This window comes from Mobula hypostoma, chromosome 16 (genome assembly GCF_963921235.1).
Source record: "Mobula hypostoma chromosome 16, sMobHyp1.1, whole genome shotgun sequence".
NCBI classification, from domain to species: domain Eukaryota; kingdom Metazoa; phylum Chordata; class Chondrichthyes; order Myliobatiformes; family Myliobatidae; genus Mobula; species Mobula hypostoma.
In genome coordinates this window covers 19280621-19304469 of record NC_086112.1, presented here as the reverse complement: position 1 = coordinate 19304469, position 23849 = coordinate 19280621, and the positions used below count along the sequence as shown (strand labels likewise).

General features: G+C 39.0%; 1 protein-coding gene across 10 annotated transcripts in view; it reads right to left on the bottom strand.

The window, feature by feature from the left end:
- ppip5k2 (diphosphoinositol pentakisphosphate kinase 2) overlaps nucleotides 1-23849 on the bottom strand; it is a 116408-nt gene that overhangs the window by 83667 nt on the left and 8892 nt on the right. For all 10 annotated transcript variants that reach the window (XM_063068610.1, XM_063068611.1, XM_063068613.1 and 7 more), the window contains 11 exons: nucleotides 19246-19624; nucleotides 18810-19005; nucleotides 17456-17546; nucleotides 14830-14915; nucleotides 13438-13592; nucleotides 12093-12194; nucleotides 11374-11535; nucleotides 7193-7314; nucleotides 6395-6496; nucleotides 6159-6245; nucleotides 4116-4191 (listed from right to left, as the gene is read on the bottom strand). In XM_063068610.1, coding sequence (XP_062924680.1) covers nucleotides 4116-4191; nucleotides 6159-6245; nucleotides 6395-6496; nucleotides 7193-7314; nucleotides 11374-11535; nucleotides 12093-12194; nucleotides 13438-13592; nucleotides 14830-14915; nucleotides 17456-17546; nucleotides 18810-19005; nucleotides 19246-19371 — 1305 coding nt within the window. In that variant the 5' untranslated portion in view covers nucleotides 19372-19624. The remainder of the gene's footprint in view (nucleotides 1-4115; nucleotides 4192-6158; nucleotides 6246-6394; nucleotides 6497-7192; nucleotides 7315-11373; nucleotides 11536-12092; nucleotides 12195-13437; nucleotides 13593-14829; nucleotides 14916-17455; nucleotides 17547-18809; nucleotides 19006-19245; nucleotides 19625-23849) is intronic.

The following is a 23849-nucleotide window of genomic DNA, read 5'->3' as shown; positions in this document are numbered from 1 at the left end:
GCTTGTACTCGTTGGAATTTAGAAGATTGAGGGGGGATCTGATTGAAACGTATAAGATCCTAAAGGGATTGGACAGGCTAGATGCAGGAAGATTGTTCCTGATGTTGGGGAAGTCCAGAACGAGGGGTCACAGTTTGAGGATAGAGGGGAAGCCTTTTACGACTGAGATTAGGAAAAACTTCTTCACACAGAGAGTGGTGAATCTGTGGAATTCTCTGCCACAGGAAACTGTTGAGGCCAGTTCATTGGCTATACTTAAGAGGGAGTTAGATATGGCCCTTGTGGCTACGGGGGTCAGGGGGTATGGAGGGAAGGCTGGGGCGGGGTTCTGAGTTGGATGATCAGCCATGATCATAATAAATGGCGGTGCAGGCTCGAAGGGCCGAATGGCCTACTCCTGCACCTATTTTCTATGTTTCTATGTTTCTAACAAGCATTTGAAGAAAGGCACAAAGATCAGCGTGTACAGAGCCGTTGTACTGACCACCCTCCTATACGGCTCTGAGTCGTGGGTCATCTACTGTCACCACCTACGACTCCTTGAGCATTTCCACCAGCGCTGCCTCCGCACCATCCTCAACATCCACTGGAGTGACCTCGTCACCAACATCGAAGTCCTCGAACAGGCGGAGGTCACCAGCATCAAGGCCATGCTGTTGAAGAGACAACTGCGCTGGGCAGGGCACGTCTCCAGGATGGAGGATCATCGCCTGCCCAAGATTGTGCTGTATAGCCAACTCTCCACTGGCCACCCTGACAGAGGGGCACCGAAGAAGAGGTACAAGGACTTTCTGAAGAAATCCCTTGGTGCCTGTCACATTGACCATCGCCAGTGGTCTAATCTAGCCTCCGATCGTGATGCCTGGTGACACACCATTCACCAGTCTGTCTCCTCCTTCGAGAACGCAGGCAGGGCTGGCATTGAGGACAAAAGGAGAAGGATGAAGAACCATGACACAGCAGCACCAAACCCAGAACAGGATTTCCCTTGCAGCCACTGTGGCCAGGCCTGCCTGTCCCGTATTGGCCTCGTCAGCCACCAGCGAGCCTGCAGCAGACATGGGCAGCCCCCTCCCTAAATCTTCGTTCGCGAAGCCAAGCCATGATGATGTTAAGATTTATGCATTCTGTGAGATGGAACCCTTAAGGCTGTAACAATTTCCAAGAACTTTAGCACTTGCTGAACAAAAGTATCTGCTTAAACATTGTGGTTTTTCATTCAGTCTCAAATGAAAATCCTTCCAACTCAAGAAAATGGCAGAGGGCATGCCAGAGGGATAGGGGTGGAAACAGAGAAGATCACATCTGTGCTGCATGCAAAGTAAGAGAGCAGGAGCACAAGCTCTAAACCACATCTATGCATTTATAAGGCTTCGATAATGCTTTTATTTTGGCATGATCTGAACTAAGGGTGCAAAACTAGTCCCTTAAGGAAGGTTGCAAAGCATTCAGAAGGTTTACTTAACTAACGCCTGAAATGGTTGGGTTGCTTGAAGAAAGGTTACCCAGGTTTATATCTGCTAGAGTTTTGCAGAGTAAAAGACTCAACTGAAACAGATAAAATGGCAGGATGTCAGTGGACAGGATATTGCCTAATCTGAATGAAGCTAACGGTTGTGTACTTAAGACAAAGAAGTGACATTTTCTCTGTCAAGGATTATGCCTGAAACTCTCTTACTCAAAGGACAGCAACTGGATATTTTTAGGCAGAATTAGATAAATTATTAAGTAAGCAAGTAAGACAATGCTTAATTAAGTAAGAAGATTAACAGTACAAAGTCACAAAGAGTAGTGGGAGACTGGAGGATTGGGAAAACTTTAAAAAGCAGCAGAGAACAACTAAACAAGAAATAAGGAAGGGAAAGATAGAGTATGAAAGTAAATTAGTACAAAGTATAAAAACAGATAGCAGAAGTTTTTATAAATATATAAAGCGGAAGAGGGTGGCTAAAGTCAATGTAGGTCCCTTGGAAGACAAGAAGGGGAAATTGATACTGGGTGATAAGGAAATGGCTGAAGCATTGAACGACTATTTTGTGTCGGTCTTCACGGTGAAGGACACGTCTAATATGCCAAAGAAGGATGTTATGGACAAAACAGGAGGTGAGGACCTCAATAAAATCACTGTCACTAAAGAGACAGTGATGAGCAAACTAGAGGGTCTGAAGGTGGATAAGTCCCCTGGTCCTGATGGGATGCATCCCAGGGTGCTGAAAGAATTAGTAGATGTTATAGTAAACGCATTGATAATTATTTATCAAAACTCTCTAGACTCTGGGCAGGTCCCTGTGGACTGGAAGACAGCAAATGTCATGCCACTTCTTAAAAAAGGATGTAGGCAAAAGACGGACAACTATAGGCCAGTTAGCTTAACATCTGTAGTTGGGAAAATGCTTGAAGCCGTCATTAAGAAATAGCAAAACATTTAGAAAAGAGTGGTTCCCTTAGACGGACGCAGCATGGATTCAGAAAGGGCAGGTCCTGTTTGACAAATTTACTAGAGTTCTTTGAGGACATAATGAGTGCAATGGATAGAGGGGAACAGGTGGATGTCAAATACTTGGATTTCCAGAAGGCGTTCAATAAGGTGCCGCACAAGAGACTTATAAATAAGGTACGGATGCATGGAGTCGGAGGAAGTGTATTAGCATGGATAGTGGATTGGTTAACCGATAGAAGACAGAGAGTTGGTATAAATGGGTGTTTCTCCGGTTGGCAGTCAGTGGTGAGTGGGGTGCCGCAGGGGTTGGTGCTGGGCCTGCAGCTGTTTACCATTTACATTGATGATTTGGAAGAGGGGACCGAGTGTAGCGTAGCAAAATTTGCTGATGACACTTAACTGAGCGGAAAAGCAAATTGTACAGAGGATGTGCAGAGTCTGCAGAGCGATAGATAGGTTAAGTGAATGGGCCAAGGTCTGGCAGATGGAATACAACTTTGGTAAATGCGAGATCATCCACTTTGGAAGGAATAATAAAAGAGCAGATTATTACTTAAACGGTGAAAGATTGCAGCATGCTGTTGTGCATAGGGACTTGGGAGTGCTTGTTCGTGAATCGCAAAAAGTTGGCTTGCAGGTACAACGGGTTATTAAGAAGGCAAACGGAATGTTGGCCTTCATTGCTAGAAGGATTGAATTCAAGAGCAGGGAGGTCATGCTGCAAAGATACAGGGTACTGGTGAGACCACACCTGGAGTACTGCATGCAGTTCTGGTCTCCATACTTGAGGAAGGATATACTGGCTTTGGAGGCAGTGCAGAGGAGGTTCACCAGGTTGATTCCAGGGATGAAGGGATTAACCTATGAGAACAGATTGAGTCGCCTGGGACTATACTCTCTGGAGTTCAGAAGAATGAAGTGGGGGATCTTGTAGAAACATACAAAATTTTGAAAGGGATAGATAAGATAGAAGTAGGAAAGTTGTTTTCATTGGTAGGTGAGACTAGAACTAAGGGACATTGCCTCAAGATTCAGGGAAGAAGATTTAGGACGGAGATGAGGAGAAAATGTTTTTCCCAGAGAGTGGTGAATCTGTGGAATTCTCTGCCCAGGGAAGCAGTTGAGGCTTCCTCACTAAATATATTTAAGAAACAGTTAGATAGGTTTTTACATAGTAAAGGAATTAAGGGTTAAGGGGAAAAGGCAGGTAGACAGAGCTGAGTTTACAGACAGATCAGCCATGATCTTATTGAATGGCGCAGGAGGCTCCATGGGCCGGATGGCCTACTCCTGCTCCTATTTCTTATGTATGTAACAGTATTAAAAAGTCACGATTAGTCACATCAGCCATGATCTTATTGAACTGTGGAGAAGGCCTGAGGGCCAAACTGCTCTTTATTCATACATTACAAAGTAGATTTCCATACCCATTTAAAATCAAGAATAAGGGATGCGCGGAGAAGCCAAAGAGAAATCCTGGCTTAAGGTAAACTTCAAAAAGAACAACAGAAGATTATCTTACAAGGTCACTTCTTTACTCTTACTGACAGGCTACTGTTTGTTCAAAATTTGTGAAAGGCCCAAAGGGAAAATTACTATTCTGCAGGGTAGGTTCATCACCTAATGAGAATATTCTGATCTTTATTATACTAAAAATTTAAGATGGAATACTCACCTGTAGCTGTTTTGGCTTCTTGAGCTTTATTTTTCCTGCTTTGCATCCATTATATTTCTCAAAGAGATCAAAAAATCTAACAGGAATAAGAGAAGAGAAAAAATACAGTAAAAAAAATTCAAATAAAAGTATATGAATCACATGGTATGCCACAACTAGAAACTGGATTACATCTATATTTGTAAGGCTAAATGGATAATAATTTTTGTTCTGTTGCTAAATCAGCTTTCATAATAAAAAAGAGTATCTTCACTGTAAGAAATCATTAATGTGGTAACCTCCCACTTAAAAGCATTGGAGGACAATTTGCGAGTTTACAGTAAACAGCTGCTGCACAAACTTTCAGGTACCACAGAGCTAATAGAAAACTGATATACGCTAATAGGCTGACTTCACAGCTCCGTTGTCCTGGTGTAAGTATTTCAAAGCAAATGCAAAACCTTTATACGTCCAACCAGTGCATAAAATACAGTACAATTTTGTGGTTTATGTCTCCTACACATAAACTTGTAAGAGGTTTGTCTCTCCTTTGAGTTGTGGCTCAAATATAAGAACCGCTGTTCCTGGGACAAGTATCATTGGAGGAACATCTAGAATAAAAGTTTTGGAATTGCTTTGGAATGGTCTTTTTCCTCTCTCAAAGTAAAAAAAAAGTCAATTGGAAAAGGTCCAACTTTAATGGATGAAAACAGATCAGGTTTGGGTAAATTGGAACCAAAATTTGGCAGTCAAAATTGTAACTGAACGATGGGAGACCTTTAAATCTGGAAGTGCTTCACCTAAAATGGAAATAGAAGATGCCAGAAACATGCAGCAGCAGATGAGAAGCATCTGTGAAAGGTAACAATAGTCTGGGAATATTCCCATAAAGACGAACATAAAATTAATGTTAAAACTCGCTGGGTAATCAAACAATAGAAAGCAAAACAGAGCGGGAGGGAAAAAAAGGCATAGTTAATACAAATGAATCCAGGCTGATTGCAGAAAGGTGGTGAAGCAAAGAAACAGCAGCAAAAATACTGGCTGCAAACACAAAATGGTACCTAAAATATTCAGTAATAACATGACAGAGAAAAGGACTGAAAGAGGACAGAAGGCACTAATCAAGAGACTAAAAATGAAATCTATTCTTGGAATCAGAAGACATGTCTGCGATATTAAATAGGTGATTAATATCAATATTTTTTAAACGAATTACTGGAGTTTCAGCAAGGAGGGGAATTTTTGAGATTTTGGTTGGACAAAAAAAATTGATAAAGAGAAAAAATGAGAAATGACACAAAATGAATAAATTATCTGGTCCAGGTGAGATGCATCCTAGATTCCTGAGGGTGGCGTTGGGAAGGGGAAGTAACAAAGGATCTAGACACAATCCTTTAAACAAGTCATCCTCAAACAGAATAGACTGAAAATGAAGAGAAGATAAAATAAAGTAACATACTTCACTCCGTAGTGAAATACTGTTTAAAATATTCAGCAAATCAGACAGAAGCAAGAAGATGACACATAACTGTTTTTAAAATTGTGTGAATTTTTAAGTATTACTGCTGTTTTTACCAAATAAGTAAACTTCTAAATTAATTTTTTTTTTGGTGTGTGCGTGCATGCGTGTGTGTCTGCGTGCATGCATGTGCGATGTTGGCGGGACGTCTTTTTTCATGCCTTTACAAGGCGCAGAGAGAGAGACTATGTGGTGCGCTACTCCTCACACAGACATTTCACTGTATTTTCCCCTTTATTTTACGAGGTCGAGTTGCAATCTCGACACTCAACCCGGCATGGATGGAAACCGTACTCAGGAGCGGCCCCGACTAGATTCCAATCCGGGAACCTTCGTTCCAGAATCCGGCGCTGGTGTCATTGCGCCACCAGCCGGTCCTCTTCGAAATTTTCTATTGTGTATGTTATAACACATTTGCAAATTTAGAAAGACAAAATTCAATAAGAAAAATTGAGGTACATGATGAAAAACCTCAAAAACAGCAAATATAAAAACAATAAGCATAAAGCCAAACATTAAATAGAAATGAAGCTGCACTTCACCTCTGGTGCCTCACTTCCATTTTCATTTTTTGCTTTGGAGTTCGATCCCCATGCCTTATGACTGCAATCACACAACGGAGCTCCATCCTGTACAGGTAAAATAGGTAACGCTGAATTTGTAGCAATTTTAGAAAGCAATCCAAAAGTTTTGAAATAGTTTGCACAAAATGTTTCAGGATAAATTTCCTGATTAAGAAAAAGAAATCCATTTAATCCAAATTTACTTGTATCCTTACATAGTGCCAGATGTGGTGGGTACAATAGGGATGTCCTCTGCTTCAGTAGGGATAGACCATGGGATACGAAATTGTGGAGCTAACTCTCGCATGATGATGTTTCTGTAAAATAATCAAAACAATTTGTCAACGAAGTAATAAATCAGGAGTGAAATGATTATATCTATTATTATAGCTTTTAGAGCATTCAAAATGTAAATTGTTAACTGCAAATGCATTCAGACTTAAAATTTGACATGTACCTAAAAGCTTTTGGATGTGTCCACTGGAATCAAAAAGAGAATTTTCCACTTTGTAATTATATTCAAAATAATAGGAATTTTGAGGAAAAAATATTTGTGTATAAATACGAAGTTTCTATTTCAGGTGCAATTGGCAACATTGGCACAAAGTATACCAATGGTTTCACTCAAACTCACTTGTAAAATAGAAACATGGAACTAAACCGGGGTTACAACCTTTTATATGCCATGGACTAATACCATCAAGCAAGGGGTCCATGGATCCAGGTGGGGAACCCCTGAACTAAAAGGATGCAGGTATTCTGTCACTGAAATTGGCTCTAAAATGGCTCAGGGAGAGGTGGGGATGTTTTGCTTACTATTGAGAATGATACAGTATAATCCTGTGAGGATCAGCACCAGGATTATGACTTTTCACAACATGCATATTAAATAATCATTTTGAATACAGAGACGAGAATTTTGAAGTTTCTACAATAACATAAACCTTGATTAAGAATCTTCAATAATGTTCTTTAAAGTAAAATATCAGTAAAATAACAAATACAAATCTTACCCTAAAATCTTAGCACAATCATCATAATACTTCATGGAATTCTTCACAAAGCTAAAGCCATTAACATCACAGACATAGGATTGGCCATTAGCTCTTAAGAGATCGAAGCCACAGACTGTTTGCTATCAAAAAGACAGAATTATCAGAATGGTACAATAGAACACATTTAGCCTTTCATGTCTACCCTGGTCAAAAACTGAGTCACTGAAGTCACTCCACTTTTCAGTTCACTCTTTCACCTTGTATGAACTGGCATTCACTACAAACCCTGATCATGATTTACTGAGACAATATTTAACAATACAATCTCTTGTATTTTGTCTTCTACCTTCTTGATCACTATGTCCTATGGGACTGAAAGCCTTACTAAATCTATGCAAACCGTATCAAATACACTATTGACGTAGGGCTTCGACCTGAAATGTCAACAATTTCTGTCCATTGGCCCCGCAGATGCTGCTTCCCCCACTGCGTTCCTCTAGCAGATTGATTGGTGCTCCAGATTCTGGTATCGGCAGTCTCATATATCAAATACACTACCACCCATTGACTTTGTTACCTCCTTAAACAATAATTCAAGGTCATAAGACATGACCTTCCCAATAATAAATCAACAATGAATGACTTTGATCAAGGTCTGTGCCTTCCAATGTGTCAATTTCTGATATGCCACAGACCTGTATCAATAAGTTAATCAGAAATGATAACAGGCTGACTGGCCTATAGTTACTCAGCCCACCAATTTCCATTTTGTCTCAAAAAAAATCTACTGCATTAACAATCCTGATTACTACCACATTGCAACCGTTAAAAGTGTAGGACATATTTTAGCCATTTTTATTTTTAAATACAGCGGGTACACAGGATATTCTACCATCTGTCCATGCCTACCATCAACCACCTGTTTGCACTAATTGTACACTGAACTTATTTTATTCTCCCCACAGTCCACTCCCCTCCTCCCCGGATTCTACCACCAACATTAACACACAGGGCAATTTACAGCTACAACTAATCTACCAATCTGCATGCCTTTGGGATGTGGAATGAAAATCTCGCAGTCACAGTGTGAACATACACACTCCATACTAACGGCACCCAAGACCCAAGGTCAGGGTTGAATCCAGGTTGCTGAAGCTGAAGTACAGTAGTTCCACCCCTAAGTTTGTTTGATTCCTCTGCTTATCATTTCTAATAATTCACATATGTCAGCAGTAGAAAAATAAAGATCAATTCAATATTAATACACACCTTCAGAGGGTTTATGTATAATATGGTGGCTGTTTTAATGGCTTTTGCAGATGGACATTTCTGTGCCTCCAACCTTTCAAATCAGCTGCAATGCCGATCATAAAGCTTGTAGTGCTGTCAGATGGTATTCTAGAAACCTACAGGAAGGGCTGCTGAGTAGCCAAGTGATGTAACAAGCACTCCCTGATGATTTTAACATTACTTTCACAACTTTAGAGGGAATACTGAGCATCAGATTTGCAGTCAGCTGTGACATTGCCTTTTGTTCACTCCTTTTGTTCATAATGGAACACTACAAATACTGAGTAAACCAAGAACATGGCACATTATGCTCTGGATCTCCAGAGACTAACCCATGCTAGTTGTTGTCTGGAGCTTTGAGCAATTTGACAGTTCTGGCTGCAACAAGTGATGACTGTTGTCATTAGGTGCGTGTCCTGATGCTAGAAAAACAACAATGCATGAAGCACAGTAACGTGGATCATGTTTGGAAGTGCATGGTCCAGTTTCCTAATTTCACCTGCAGAAATTTTCTAATGCAATTTTTTTTGGTCAGAAATCATCTTTAGATCATATAGTACTGAAAGGACTAAATGTGATATATGATGTGACTATTGGTAATATAAATTCAAGATTCAAGATTTTTTAATGTCATTTCCTGTACCAAGTGTAAAGGAGAACAAAATATACATATTTTTTTAAAATTGAGACCAGCCTCAATGACCATCGTCCAGTAGTACTTACATCCACAGTGATGAAGTGTTTTGAGAGGTTGGTGATAAAACACATCAACTCCTCACCGAGAAGCAACTTGGATCTGCTCCAATTTGCTTACCGGCACAACAGGTCAGATGCAATTTCGTTGGCTCTCACGCAACCCCGGAACATATGGACAGCAAAGAGGCATACATCAGGATGCTCCTTATCAACTACAGTTTGGCATTCAATACTATAATCTCATCAAAGCTTGTTCAATTGGATCCTCAATTTCCTCATTTGTAGATCCCAGTTAGTTCAGATTGGCAACGTTTCCTACACAATCTCCATCAGCACAGGTGTACCACAAGGCTGTGTGCTTAGGCCCCTGCTCGACTCACTTTGCACTCATCACTGTGTGGCTAAGCGCAGCTCCAATACCACATTTAAGCTCGCTGACAATACCACTGTCACTGGCTGAATCATAGGTGATGGCGGATCAGCATAGAGGAGGGAGATTGAAAATCTGGCTGAGTGGTACCACAATAACCTCTTACTCAATGTCAGCAAGACCACGGAGCTGATTATTGACTTCAGGAGAAGGAAACCAGAAGTCCATGAGCCAGCCCTTGTTGGAGGATCAGAGGAGGAGAGGGTCAGCAACTTTAAATTCCTCAGTGTAGTCATTTTAGAGGACCTGTCCTGGTCCCCACACTTAAACGCAATTATGAAGAAAGAACAATTAACCTACCAATCTACAGTGCCTCTACTTCCTTAGAAGTTTGTGAAGATTTGGCATGACATATAGAACTTTGACAAACTTCTATAGATGTGTGGTGGAGAGTATTGGCTGGCTGCATTACACTCTGGTATGGAAACACCAATGTACTTCAACAGTACTGTAACGGATATGGCCCAGTCCATCACAGGTAAAGCCCTCCCCAATATTGAGTACACCTAAATGGAGCATGTCACAGGAAAGCACCATCCAATATCAGGGAACCCCACCACCCAGTTCAAGCTCTCTTCTCACTGCTGCCATCAGGAAGAAGGTACAGGAGCCTCCGGACTCAGACCACAAGGAACAGTTATTACCCCTCAGACAGCTGGCTCTTGAATCATAGAAGAAAACCTCAATGCCCCAGCATTGAACTGTTCCCTCAACCAATGGATTCACTCTCAAGGACTCTTCATCTCATGTTCTTGATATTTATTTCTTATTTATTATTATTCTTTATTTTTTGTTATCTTTTTGTTTTTGCAGAGTTTGTTTTTTTTTGTATACTGATTGTCTGTCCTGTTGGTACGGTCCTTCACTGATTCTATTATGGTTATCGGATTTATTGAGAATGCCCGCAAGAAAATTAATCTCAGGATTGTTAATAGTGACATATATGTACTTTGAAAATAAATTTACTTTGAACTTTAAATGTTACCCTGGATCCGATGCAGCACAAAAAAAAACAAAAATAAAGAACACAATAATAATAAAAATATCACGATAAGTTTTAAAAATATAAGATAGCTTATATACATTGCTGGACTGTATGTCTATAATGTGACGCCTGGATGTACACAAGGTGACTGACAGGAAGTACTAAAATAATGGTAGAGTTAGTGGGTGGAAGTGTTGATCACCTTACTGCTTGGGGGATATCTCAGCATATATTTCTACTAAATTGTTCTCTGTGAACAACTGTTTAGAATCATGCAAGTCAATGCCTACTTTCCCTATGCAAGTCAGGTTGCTACAATTTTACAATATACTGCAAGTTAAATTTAAACCTTCAATGCATAGGCACAACAAGCAAAGGTTTAAGTAAATTTCAATATCACTCCCTTTATTTACACCAGACAAGTATTATACAACCTATACAAATTTCAAGGAGACACAAGAGATTGAAGATATTGGAATCTTGTTCAAACTACAGTACATTCTACAGGAACCCACTGGATAGACAACATCAAAGAGAAATGGACAGTAAACATTTTGGTTGAAGTCCTTCATCAGAAATTAAATCCAGAATCTACACAGAATGCATGTTAAGATTTTGACAACATAATAATGTCAAGATATCAGAAACTCTGCTTTGACTTAGATGTTTTCGTAAACTAAGGGTAATTTCTGTGATAGAGATAATGGAGTGTCTTGAGCTAACATTAAACACTGCCAAACTAATTAGGTTTTGTTTACTTTAAACCTATTGTAAGTACTTATTAATCCTATCACCCACCTTAAAAGCGAGGCAAACCTTCCAAGCAATTAACTTCTCTCTAGCATTTAGTATGACAGGATATCGAACTTCCTTCCCTTCACTGTCACGTTCCACCTTGCCATCCAGAGCAGGAGATTTGCGTGCCTCTGCATGAGCATAATCTGGACCAACTGTATAAACCTTCAGAAATGTATTTTAAAAGAAAAAACAGCATGTGTTGAATATGCTGTGAAAAATGGCAACTCAGACACAAGTATGAGTTTTTTAATTGAAAAAACAACTTTCTCATGCAGTTTATTTCCCTGAAGTAAAACAGTCAAAAATAAAGAGGCAGCATAAAACTTGTTTATCATAAAATTATCATAAAACTTGTTTCATAATGCTACAAAAGTACAATGAAAACAATTATTTATTGTTAAGATCAAAGAATTGTTCTGTGAAAGCTTTATAATTTCCCTGAACACCAGAAGCAGTTTTTTTTCGTCAACGCACTGCGACGGATGGTGGCAGAGGCAAATACATTTCAGACATTCAGATAAGCACATGGATGAAAGACAAATGGAGGGCTAGGTGTGAAGGGTTAGATTGATTTTGAGTCGGCACAACATTGTGAGCTGAAGGGTCTGCACTGTGCTGTACTGTTCTATGTGCAATGTATATTAAATGTCTCAAATAATTTGTTGATTGTAGACCAAGGATTACTTTAGCTTAGAAAGAGAGTATTTGATTTGCTGTACCTTCACATCTGTACCATCTGTTGGCATAAATTGCTCATATATATATGATCCAGTTTTTCGGACGCTGCTTTCAGGAGAATAGACACTGCTTCTACTTCCAATCTGAAAGAGAAGAATAATTTACTCTATGCATGGTACTTTGACTATCACTTTTTCTTTTGTAATACATAATGTTTTTAGTATTTTACCAAATGACCCCATGTGGCATTGTGAATGCTGATAATAATAATGCCTTAATTACAGGATATTTAAAAAAATTTGCTGAAACGTGTATCCATTCCCAAATCATCTGGAAAAAAAGTAGTGAAACCAAGGTGCCAGCGATGATAAAAGAAAGACAATCCATTTCCAAGTCAGGATAATATGCAGCATTGAAGAAATGGTATCACTTCCATTCACTTGCTGCCTTTGTCCTTATTAACTCATACATGAAATAGGCTATGGCAAGGCTAGTAGTTATTGTGCAATCACTAATCACTGTTGGGGCAATGCTGGGAATCCTCCATATTCAATTGCTGCACACCATATGAAGGTATTCCCACAGAAGTATTAAAGTAGGATGTTTCAATGTTTTGAGCCACCAATGATGGAAAAAATGTTTATCTATTTTAAGGTTGTCCTAATATGTGGCAAACCACTGTTGTAGAAAAAATTGCCAAGAACAACCATGGTTAAGGATAGAGAAAAGAATAACAACAGCGTGAAGAGGGTTTCCCCCATAGAACACAGATGTCATATGAAACGGCACATGAGGATACTAATGTGTTACTAGGAGGGAAGTTTACAGATGGGTGTTGTGTCCATAATCTTCAAGGAGTTAGATGTTCCATGTTTAGTAGGAGCAGTTTAAAAATCTTGCCAAGCTAATGCAATGTGTTTTACAGTTGATTAAACAGCAACCATTGTGCCTTTATGCTGGACAATTAAAATATAATGAGGTGAATCAGGTATTAAGTAAAGAGGATTGCTTTGTACAAAATTCCCTCAAATCCCTGGAACATTGCAGGAGCACTACTCTTCCAGGCAAGTGGACAAAATTATATCACGACTGCAGATGATGTAAAGTTTTGATTAGCCACCAAGTCATTCTTCACAGCATAGCCTTCAACTTGCTCTTGTAACCACATAAATACATAGCTTTTCTGTTCACCTTTGAGTCACTGGTGTAAATAGGTCTGGAGATCTTCTAAAAGCTCTTCCTCACTCCAAATACAAAGCTTAGCCTTCATTTCTTTTCAAACTTATGAAGAAAATTTGGAACGTCTTTAATATTTAGCTGCAAGTTACTCAGAAAATTAATTCAAAGTTTTTCATATTACAAAAAGTAAAAGCATACAGAACATACCTTTCGAAAGAGTCTTTGGCTTCCCCCTCCAGCACTTGTTGGATAATAAATGTAAACATTGTGGTCCTCTGCACTCACTGGTTTCTCCACAAATGGTTTTTGAAAGATGTCGCCATTGACCTCTACATGATCTTCACCCTCTATCAAATTGCATTCTAGGAAGAGAGAAGTTATGCATTTGATGCATTATATTTAAACTAATCCATTAAAAACAGAACTATTGTGATTTTGATTTCAGCAACAGTGCAATTCTTTCAAACAAGATAGCTCAAATACTAATATTCCATTCAATAATTAAATCAATATGAGTAATATGCTTTGTAAAGAGAAACTGTGTAGAAGAACAGGAGTTACTTGAACAAATAATCCAAGCCAAGCTAATATAAGAAAGAGTATTTTGGTGATTTGAAGTTGATAAATGAAATACGAGAACCTTATAGCATGGCATCAAAAAAATCACTAGAAGAAATTCTCAGTGATCATTTATCTACCAAAGATCCAGAAAATGTACAAAAGAGGGAAGGATTGTGAGCTAAAGAAAGAACGAGTGCATAATAGTACAAGGTATTCTTAAAATTTAAGATTTTAGAAAAGGTTAATGCAAATATTACTTTGTATTGAACTGCAGAAATAGAACATGGGAACAGATTAAAATTAAAGAACAATGTCAGTAACCGATGTACTCCAGCATAGTAAAAGTGGCATCCAAATGAACAATAGGCAAATAGCTTGCGTACAAAAAAAGTATACCCTGTTCTAGGCAAGGAGACTAAATTTGCTAGCACCATTCCAGATGTGCTTTCTTTAAAAGTTCACATAATAGCAAGACGTCCTTGCCACCAATCTTAAAATCTCAGCAATGAAAGCCAACATACCATTTGATGGGCCTTTTTATTTGCTTTGAATGCCAGGTGTAAAGGAGCTGTTGGATTCCTTTGTATATTAGTATTCCCCCATTCTTTTCACTATATAAATAATACTCTGCATTTGTTTTATCCCCCTACCAAAGTGAATAACTTTATTCAACCTTACTCTGCAGATGCCATATACTGCCTACTCATCCAACTTGCCTAAATTGACTTGAAGCCTCAAGTCCTCCTCTCATCAAATCCAACAACAGCAATATTATCATCATCACGTAAACCCCAGCAATTTAACAAGACATTCAGCTTCATCTCAGGGTCAACTGTGACAGGACAACTACTGTCAGTGATCTTCAGATATTGTACTGATAACTGAAAAATAGACACCCATGGATGGACAGATGCAAGTGAAGCTCCTCACCTGTAAATATTTTGCTCTCATGGAACAACAGCTTATAATGTTACAGCTAAATTTAAAGCCAGATGACTATACAAACAACCAAAATAGTTGGATCTAGAACCAAATTACCTTCAGGTTTATCTGGATCACGATTTAAAATTGCATAGCGTGGCAGTTCAATCCCTTCCTCTTTCAAAATTCGATAAACTTCTCTCCTACACAGAAATGTGTTAACAGTATTAAAAATTTTTAAATTATTAAAAAGATAAGAATTTTTAAAGAACATTTTAATATTTACAATTAATCAGTACTTTTCTTTAGGCTCCAAAGATTATGTTGTATCTTTAATTAACATATCAAATATGACGGACTCAAGAGTCGGCTGTGGTCGGGTGCTTCCAGGGTGCTGCATTGGCAAGTTTGCGGCGCTAGAGGTTCATGGCAGGGAGAGTTTTTTTTCTTCCTTCTACCGTCTGCGTAAGATGATGGGACTTTCCACAGACTTTGGGACTTTTTTTTACCGTGCCAGTGGTCTGTTCTTTATCAAATTATGGTATTGCTTTGCACTGTTGTAAGTATATGTTATAAATATGTGGTTTTTGTCAGTTTTTTTAGTCTTGGTTTGTCTTGTGTTTCTGTGATATCATTCTGGAGGAACATTGTATCATTTCTTAATGCATGCATTACTAAATGACAATAAAAGAGGACTGCGTGTCCTCATAATCTAATCTAAATCTAAATATGCTTTACTTCAAATCATGGAAAACGAGGATTCACATTTTACAAAGGGAATAACAGTCAAGCTATTCGTTTTCTATGAACTGAACCACATTAAGATTTCCATTAATTTGTGGTTTCTGCTGCTTGCAAAGGTTATTTGTCAGTCAAAATGCCAAGGGGGACTGAATTACTGCATTCAGTGTACAAATTGATGGCAAACAGCGACAGTTGACCTGAGATATGTTCCTCTCCCACAATGCTTCAATTAGTCATAGTCATACTTTATTGATCCCGGGGGAAATTGGTTTTCGTTACAGTTTCACCATAAATAATAATAGAACCATAAATAGTTAAATAGTAATATGTAAATTATGCCAGTAAATTATGAAATAAGTCCAGGACCAGCCTATTGGCTCAGGGTGTCTGACCCTCCAAGGGAGGAGTTGTAAAGTTTGATGGCCACAGGCAGGAATGACTTCCTATGACGCTCTGTGCTACATCTCGGAGGAATGAGTCTCTGGCTGAATGTACTCCTGTGCCCACCCAGTACATTATGTAGTGGATGGGAGACATTGACCAAGATGGCATGCAACTTAGACAGCATCCTCTTTTCAGACAGCACCGTCAGAGAGTCCAGTTTCCCTCCCCACAACATCACTGGCCTTACGAATGAGTTTGTTGATTCTGTTGGTGTCTGCTACCCTCAGCCTGCTGCCCCAGCACACAACAGCAAACATGATAGCACTGGCCACCACAGACTCATAGAACAAAGCATGCAAAGGTATGGAGGTGTGTCTTTGCTCTCAACACAAATGAATATATTTAGAGTGATCCCAAACTGCAATTGTTTCTAAATTATGATATCATCATGACCCATAACTTGAACATATATAAATTCATATATATTATTGATCTAAAACACATATACTATGTATTGCTTCTAGGTATTCCAACTTTGTGAGATTCCATAATTCTTCATCGCTTTTATGTGGCTACTGCTCTTCAAGACTTCACCAAAACCATTAATTTTAACTATTATTTAGACATCAGTAGCTGTTCAGTATCTCACCCCGGTGGCCACAGTTCAGAAACGGTACGTTGATGCTCTGAGTATCAAGAAACCATTGTAAGGATTTGTAGTCACAACCATTCTTATTTATATTAGATTAGCAAATGGAAGGAACTAAACTTTGATTCTGAGAGTTCAAGTCCCTAATTTACTGCAAGATGACAGTTCAGTGAAAATGTTGTGACAGCAGTGATGCCCTCCATACAAGATGACAAAGGAAGACCTCATTTACCCAGTCAAAGAAATGTAAATGACCCCACTTCAATCACAATATCAAAGAAGAACAGCAATTTTCATTCCTCAACCCCCAAAATGGATTAACAATTTTTTTACACTGTTGGATTTCTAAGAATTTGGCCATCATTATCATGATCAGTATTTATTACTAATGTCCAGTTGCCTTTGAACTGGGTGGTTTATGAAACTTTGTGAATCCAGTTGGGAAAAAAGGACTGCAGTAGAATGTAGAATTTCTCCCTTCAGAAATGAACTAGATAAGATTTTAAAATAACGATCCAGCAGCTTTGTGGTCATTAGTAATAAATCCAGATGACTAATAATTTTTGCAATTGCACAGCTGCCAAGATAGGATTTGCATTCAGATCTCTAGACTGTTTATTAAGGCTTCTCGACTACAGAACTGCTAATTCAACCACTGACCAACCAACCATATTTTCTTACTTGAGGTCTGCTTATTTTACTTGATTCTTGTTAAATGTAAACTGTTCCCCTTGATTGCATATAAACTATGATTATACTTCCAGATTACCCATTGGTTATGAAATGCTTTGGTTTACTTAAAGACAGGAGGGTCTACTGTGAGATATTCTTTATCCTCACCTATCTGCACAGTCTTTTCAGTAAAGCCCATTTCATTGCTATCAGACTAAGTAATCAGCACGTTTCCCATCTTAAACCCAAGGAACAAGCATGCTCCACCTTGGCAACTATATTCAGAGAGCTTACCTGTCTTGAATATCATATTGCATGTTCAAATCATTAATAACAAATGGATTTCTGAGTTTTGCATAGGCCACTGCTTTGTCCAAAAGAAATCCTTAAAAAGAAATATAAAATAAAAACTAATGGTTTCTGATTCATATGGAAATTGGGAATTCAAGAGCACCGTAATAATGTGAACAATTTCACATCTATCAATTATAATCTATAAAATCATCTCAGGTTCTATTCATTTCCTGAGCAAAAAAACTAAGTTTTTTTTACTTCTCCAGCTTTATCTTACACAACAATGGGAGTATTTTTCCCTTTAAATTAGTGAATCTAAGCTACCTTATTCATAACATATTCATATGGTAAAATGAAATCAATCTCAAATTGCTGCCTCAATATGGATTGGCATTCTATAACTAGCCTCAGTATGCCTAGGAAGATTTATTCTACAAATCACAAACTGATTTCAGCTTTGGCAGTAGGGAGAAAAAATATGCGGGTGGCTTGATACAATAGGTCAGAAGAAAAAGGTTGGCCAGCATTGTTGGTCATTATTCTGTGACGATCTTTACAGTGTTTATGAATGTATGGATATAGGAAGAGAACAAGCTCAGTCATTTGCAATCGTTCCTCAACTAAGGAGATTGATTTACTCATTGCTGTTGTTCATTTGGCAACATCAGTCAGCACTGTAACAAGTAACCTTACAGCTAGTAAGAAATCAATTTACACTTCCAGGGTGAAGAGGTTCTGCATTTGGATCTAATGTTTGATCTTCATGATTAAGAAAATTGAAAGGCAATGAAAGATGAAATCTTTAAGAGTTGTTATTTTTAAATTCTATTTTTCAGACCCAGAAGAAATATAGATCATTTCTGATTTTTTTTTAAATGCAGGAAATGGTGTTTTAAGACTTACATTATTAATAAAAAGCTGGACACAGAAATGGATATACACTAAAATGTCCTAGCCAGTTTAGTATAGACTTATCAGGCAAGAACATCAATTTCATCCGTTTTGATGGACGATGCCAAATTTCCCACAGAAATTTAAGTACGATGCAGCATTGTGGAGAAATTGGCGCAACTTAGACAGCAATTGATTCTGATGAAATTGCATTGATCCAAATCACTAATGTTGTTTCTCTCTCCACAAATAATAGCAGAAATGCAAATTATTCATGCATTTTGCTTTTATGTCAAGGTAATCTATTGATTTATCTGTATTTTATTACACATGTACAGCTAGCAATAGCATTAGTTATCATCAAGATTAAGCCTAAAAGCTTTAAACAATGTAAAGAAAAGGCATTGAAAATAAGATCTCAGCAAAATAAGATCAGACATCATATATATCCCAAGACTGCTACCTTTTGAATGGAAAGAGATGAGGCAATCACAAAGTGGCCATTTTTCCACTGGTTCATTTAGTATAGTGTCTTCTTCAAAAATTACAGTAGTGATGTATTTGAATTTGCAAAGTCGTCCTAGAATCTCACTCATTGGCTTGGACTTAGACTTCTTGGCCATGGCACAAATTCCAACCACAATCTGTCTTTCTGGTGGCTATAGGATAGAGCAAGATCATTTTATATAATATTAATCAAACTAATTTACTGTAAATCTCTTCCAATAACTTACCTCGCTTCTGAAAAGTACAGAATTTACAAGAGCATTACTAGAAATGTCAAAATAAAATGTTCAGTATATTATAATTTATATAATTTAAAATTAAACTTAAAGCACATGTTTTCTTTACAAATACACATTCTTCAAACAAGAAATTAATCAATATTGAGCACTCACGGAGTCATATTCTTCATCCTGATCAAAGTCATCAAATTCTTCATGTTTCATGTGTTGCAAAGGTTCTCCATCCTCAGGTCCAAGAAAGAATGTAGGATGATGAGTTTCCAGACCATGAACAGACATGATTTTTTAATCTGCTTTTTATCAACAACCAGCAGCCAAACTGCTATCTATAGAAATAGCTATTCCTATGTGCAGCAGTGCAAACAAGCAGTCACTCAAGCCTGACTGCTGGATTTGTGGTTAGCTGCCAAATGCACTGCAACTTATTACTGGAAAGTCCACATACTTAAACTGCGCATCTTCTTAAAGCTTGCAGAATGTCCTACACCACGGACTATTCTCTAAGATTCTTAGCAAGGCTACATTCTTCCTTCTGAAAAAGAATGGAACAGTGCATTAATAGGAAAGCACATTTGCTTGCCAAAGTTAGATAAACTCAAGAACATAGATCTCTCAACTCAGCCAGTTAAACATCATAACTTAATCCAAAATTGTTTACAAGAAGTCTGAAGTTAAAGACAGCTTGAATAAATAAGAATCTACAAAAAAAGAAACAAAGGGCTATTTAAGCTAATACCAATCACATTGCTTAACAACACACATACACACACTATGAAAAAAATTGGTAAGGCAAGGTTTTCTCTTTCTATGAGAAAAATGATTCGAGCATAAAAATATAGAATATTTAAAAGCAGCCTTCCCTAATTCTTTCAGAACATCCTAAAGTACATTACAAGTATTTTAGAAATGCAGTTATATTTAACACAGCAAATTGGTAAGCCAATTTGTGCATAAAAACTCCCAATGAACAATATGATTAAGACCAGATAAACTGCATCAGTAATGTTAATTGAAAGGTAAATATTGATTAGGGCTATATTTTCAGCTATTCTAAAAAATAATACCAATATTTCACAAGCACTTAAGAGCACTACCAACATGCGAGAATCCTTGACGTCTGGAGAGCAAGAGTCTCTCCGAAGAAAGCAAGTACAAGCTAAATGGGGCAGCACGGTAGCATAGCAGTTAAAATAATGCTATTGCAGTGCGAGCCACCCAAGTTCAAACCCCATCTGTAAGGAATTTGTACATTCTCCCCATGATCACGTGGGTTTCCTGCGGGTGATTCGGTTTTCTCCCACATTCCAAAGACGTGCAGTTTGTAGGTTAATTAGTCACGTGTGTAACTGGGCAGCACAGGCTCGTTGGCTAGAAGGACCTACTGTATCTCTAAACCAAGGGTTCAAAGGTCCAATTTAATGTCAGAGAAATGTATACAATATACATCCTGAAATGCTTTATCTTCACAAACATCCACGAAAACACCACAAAGAATGAATGACAGTTAAACGCAAGAACTCCAAAAGTAGAATAGAAATAAATAAAAAGCACTTATGTCAGAGTCAATATCCAGTTAACTGTCATATGCACGAGTACATGTATGCACAGGTGCAAAGAAAAAGTCATCCTACTTCTTGAACTCATAGAATTAGAAGCTTTCATTTATTTGCAGGAAATTTGCTCAATGCTATTTAGGAGGGTTTAAACTAGATTGGTAAGATGGTAAAACTCTGAGCAAGTCATAAGATAAAGCCATAGTCAGCAAGAGCAAGCCTAGTAATCAGGATAATCAGGGACACAGGAAAAGAGAGAGAAAAAAATCTCAATTAAGCTACATTTATTTCAATGCCTAAGGTTTAACAGATAAAGCAAATCAACTCAGAGCTCAGATTGGACTGGTATGTTACACGTATTGCCGTAACAGAATCATGGCAGAGAGAAGGGCAAAACCCTGGTGAAAGTTAAGAGACTACGAGACAGGTATATGGAGGAATTTAAGGTGGGGGGGGGTTATATGGGAGGCAGAGTTTAAGGGTCGGCACAACATTGTGGGGCGAAGGGCCTATACTGTGCTGTACTGTTCTATGTTCTATGTAAAGTTATTTACAGGCCTCCAAACAATAGTCAAGATGTGGGCTACCAATTCAACAGGAAACAGAAAATCCACGTTAAAAGCGCAAAGTTATGATCATCATGGGGGATTTCAATATGCAGGTAAATCAGGAAAATCAGGTTGGTGTTGATTTTGGATCCCAAAAGAGAGATTTTGCAGAATGACAACAAGATGGCTTTTTAGAGCAGCTTGCGGTTGAGCTCAATAGGGGATCAACTATTCTGAATTGGGTGTTGTGTAATGAACTGGATTTAATTAGGGAGCTTAAGATAAAAAAAACCCTTAAGAGGCAGTGATCATAATAGAATAGCAATCACTCTGAAATTTGAGAGGGAGAAGCTCAAGTCAAGTGTATCAGTATTACAGTGGAGTAAAGGGAATTACAGAGGCATGAGAGATGAGATGGCCAAAGTAGATTGGAAGAGGACACTAGCAGGGATGAGAGCAGAGCAGCAATGACTGGAGTTTCTGAGAGAAATCTGGAAGGCACAGAATATATATCGTATATACCAAAGTTCTCTAAAGGCTGGAAGATACAACTATAGCTGACAAAGGGAAGTCAAAGCCAACATAAAAGCAAAAGAGAGGATATATAGTAGAGCAAAAATTATTGGGAAGTTAAAGGATTGGGAATCTTTTAAAAACTGAGAGTCGGCAATTCCACAGGCCTAATCAGTGGCGGGAGCAGAGCACTTCAACGTGGTTACTCACAGGTCAGCGAAGCTTGCATAAAAGGAGAGCTTCGCAGGCATTCAGACATTCTGGAAGCCCAAACAGTGGTGGGAGTAGAGCACTGCGAATTGAATAAAAGTACAGAAGTGACAAGTGAGCGAGGCAGCCATTGTTGGGAGTAGGTCAGTGGGTAAGAGTAGAAGCGCCAGGCTTTGACTCAGGAGGCTTCAATGATAAGAGGCTGAGGCCAAAGAAACAAGTTAGAATGGTTTGTTTTTTTCCTTTTGTCATTGCTGATTTGGTCTTGGTTGCCCATTGTACAGTGTAGGCAGGATGACAGATATGGCTGTGGAATGCTCCTCCTGTTGGATGTGGGAATTCATGGAACCTGATGGTCTCCCTGATGACTACACCTGCAGGAAGTACAGCCAACTCCACCTCCTGGAGTTGGATAAACAAAGGCTCATCTGGGAGGCAGAGCAATTGCTAGATGCATCTTTTGAGCAGGTGTTTATACCCAGAGTACAGAATTCATGGGTGGACACTGAGAAAGGTAAAGGGAGAAAGAAGTCAGTGCTGGGTCCAACTGTGGCCACTCCCTTCAGTAACAGGTACACCCCTCTGGATACTGCTGAGGAGGATGACCTATTTGGTCCAGGCAGCAGCAGCCAAACCGATAGCACTGTGGTTGGCTCTGAGCCTCAGAAGGGTAGGGTGAAGTCAGGCGCAGCAACAGTCAGAGGGGACTCGATAGTTAGGGGGACAGATAGGAGATTCTGCTGCAGCAAAAGAGACGCCAGGATAGTGTGCTGCCTCCCGAGTGCTAGGGTCCGGGATGTCTCTAAACAGTTGCAGAATATTCTTGAAGGGTAGGGTAAGCAGCTGGAGGCCGTGGTACATGTTGGTACCAATGACATAGGCAGGAGAGGGATAGACGTCCTGCGCAGTAAGTTTAGGGAGTTAGGAAGGAGGCTGAAGAACAGGACCTCAAAGGTCATAACCTCTAGATTACTCCCAGTGCCACGAGCTAGGGAAAGTCAGAAGAGGAAGATAGCGCAGATGAAGGAGTGGCCGAGGAGATGGTGCAGGGGGAAGGATTTCAAGTTCTTGGATATTTGGAACCTTTTCTGGTGAAGGGGTGACCTGTACAAGTGAGAAAGGTTGCACCTGAACTAGAGGGGAACCAATATCCTGGGAAGGAGGTTTGCTAATGCTATTGGGGAGGGTTTAAACTAGATTTGTAGGGGGTTGGGAATCTAAGTAAAGAGGCAAAGGATGGGGCAGTTGTTGTACAAGTAGACAGCTTGTAGGGAAGTTTGTGAGGAAGGAAGAACAAAGATGCACTCAGCCAGATGGTTTGAGATGTGTCTATATAATGCAAGAAATATCATAAACAAGGTGGATGAACTTAGAGCATGGATCAACACGTGGAACTATGGCGCTGTGGCCATTACAGAGACTTGGATGACACGGGGTAAGAATGACTGTTGAGTGTGCCGGGCTTTAGATGTTTCAAAAAGGACAGGGAGAGAGGCAAAAGAGGTGGGGGAGTGGCATTGCTAATCAGGGATAGTATCACAGCTGCAGAAAAGGAGGAAGTCATGGAGGGATTGTCTATTGAGTCACTTTGGGTTCAAGTCAGAAACAGGAAGGGCCAATAACTCCTTTGGGTGGTTTTATAGACCTGTCAGTATCAACAGAGATGTTGAGGAGCAGATAGGGAGACAGATCCTGGAACGGTGCAATAATAATAGGGTTGTTGTGATGGGTGATTTTAACTTTCCTAATATTGACTGCCATTTCCTTATAGCAAGGGGTTTAGATGGGGTGGAGTTTGTTAGGTGTGTTCAGGAAAGTTTCCTGACACAATACGTAGATAAGCCAACTGGAGCAGAGGCTGTACTTGATCTGTTATTGGGAAATGAAGCTGGTCAGGTGTCAGATCTCTCGGTGGGAGGTAGTGATCCCAACT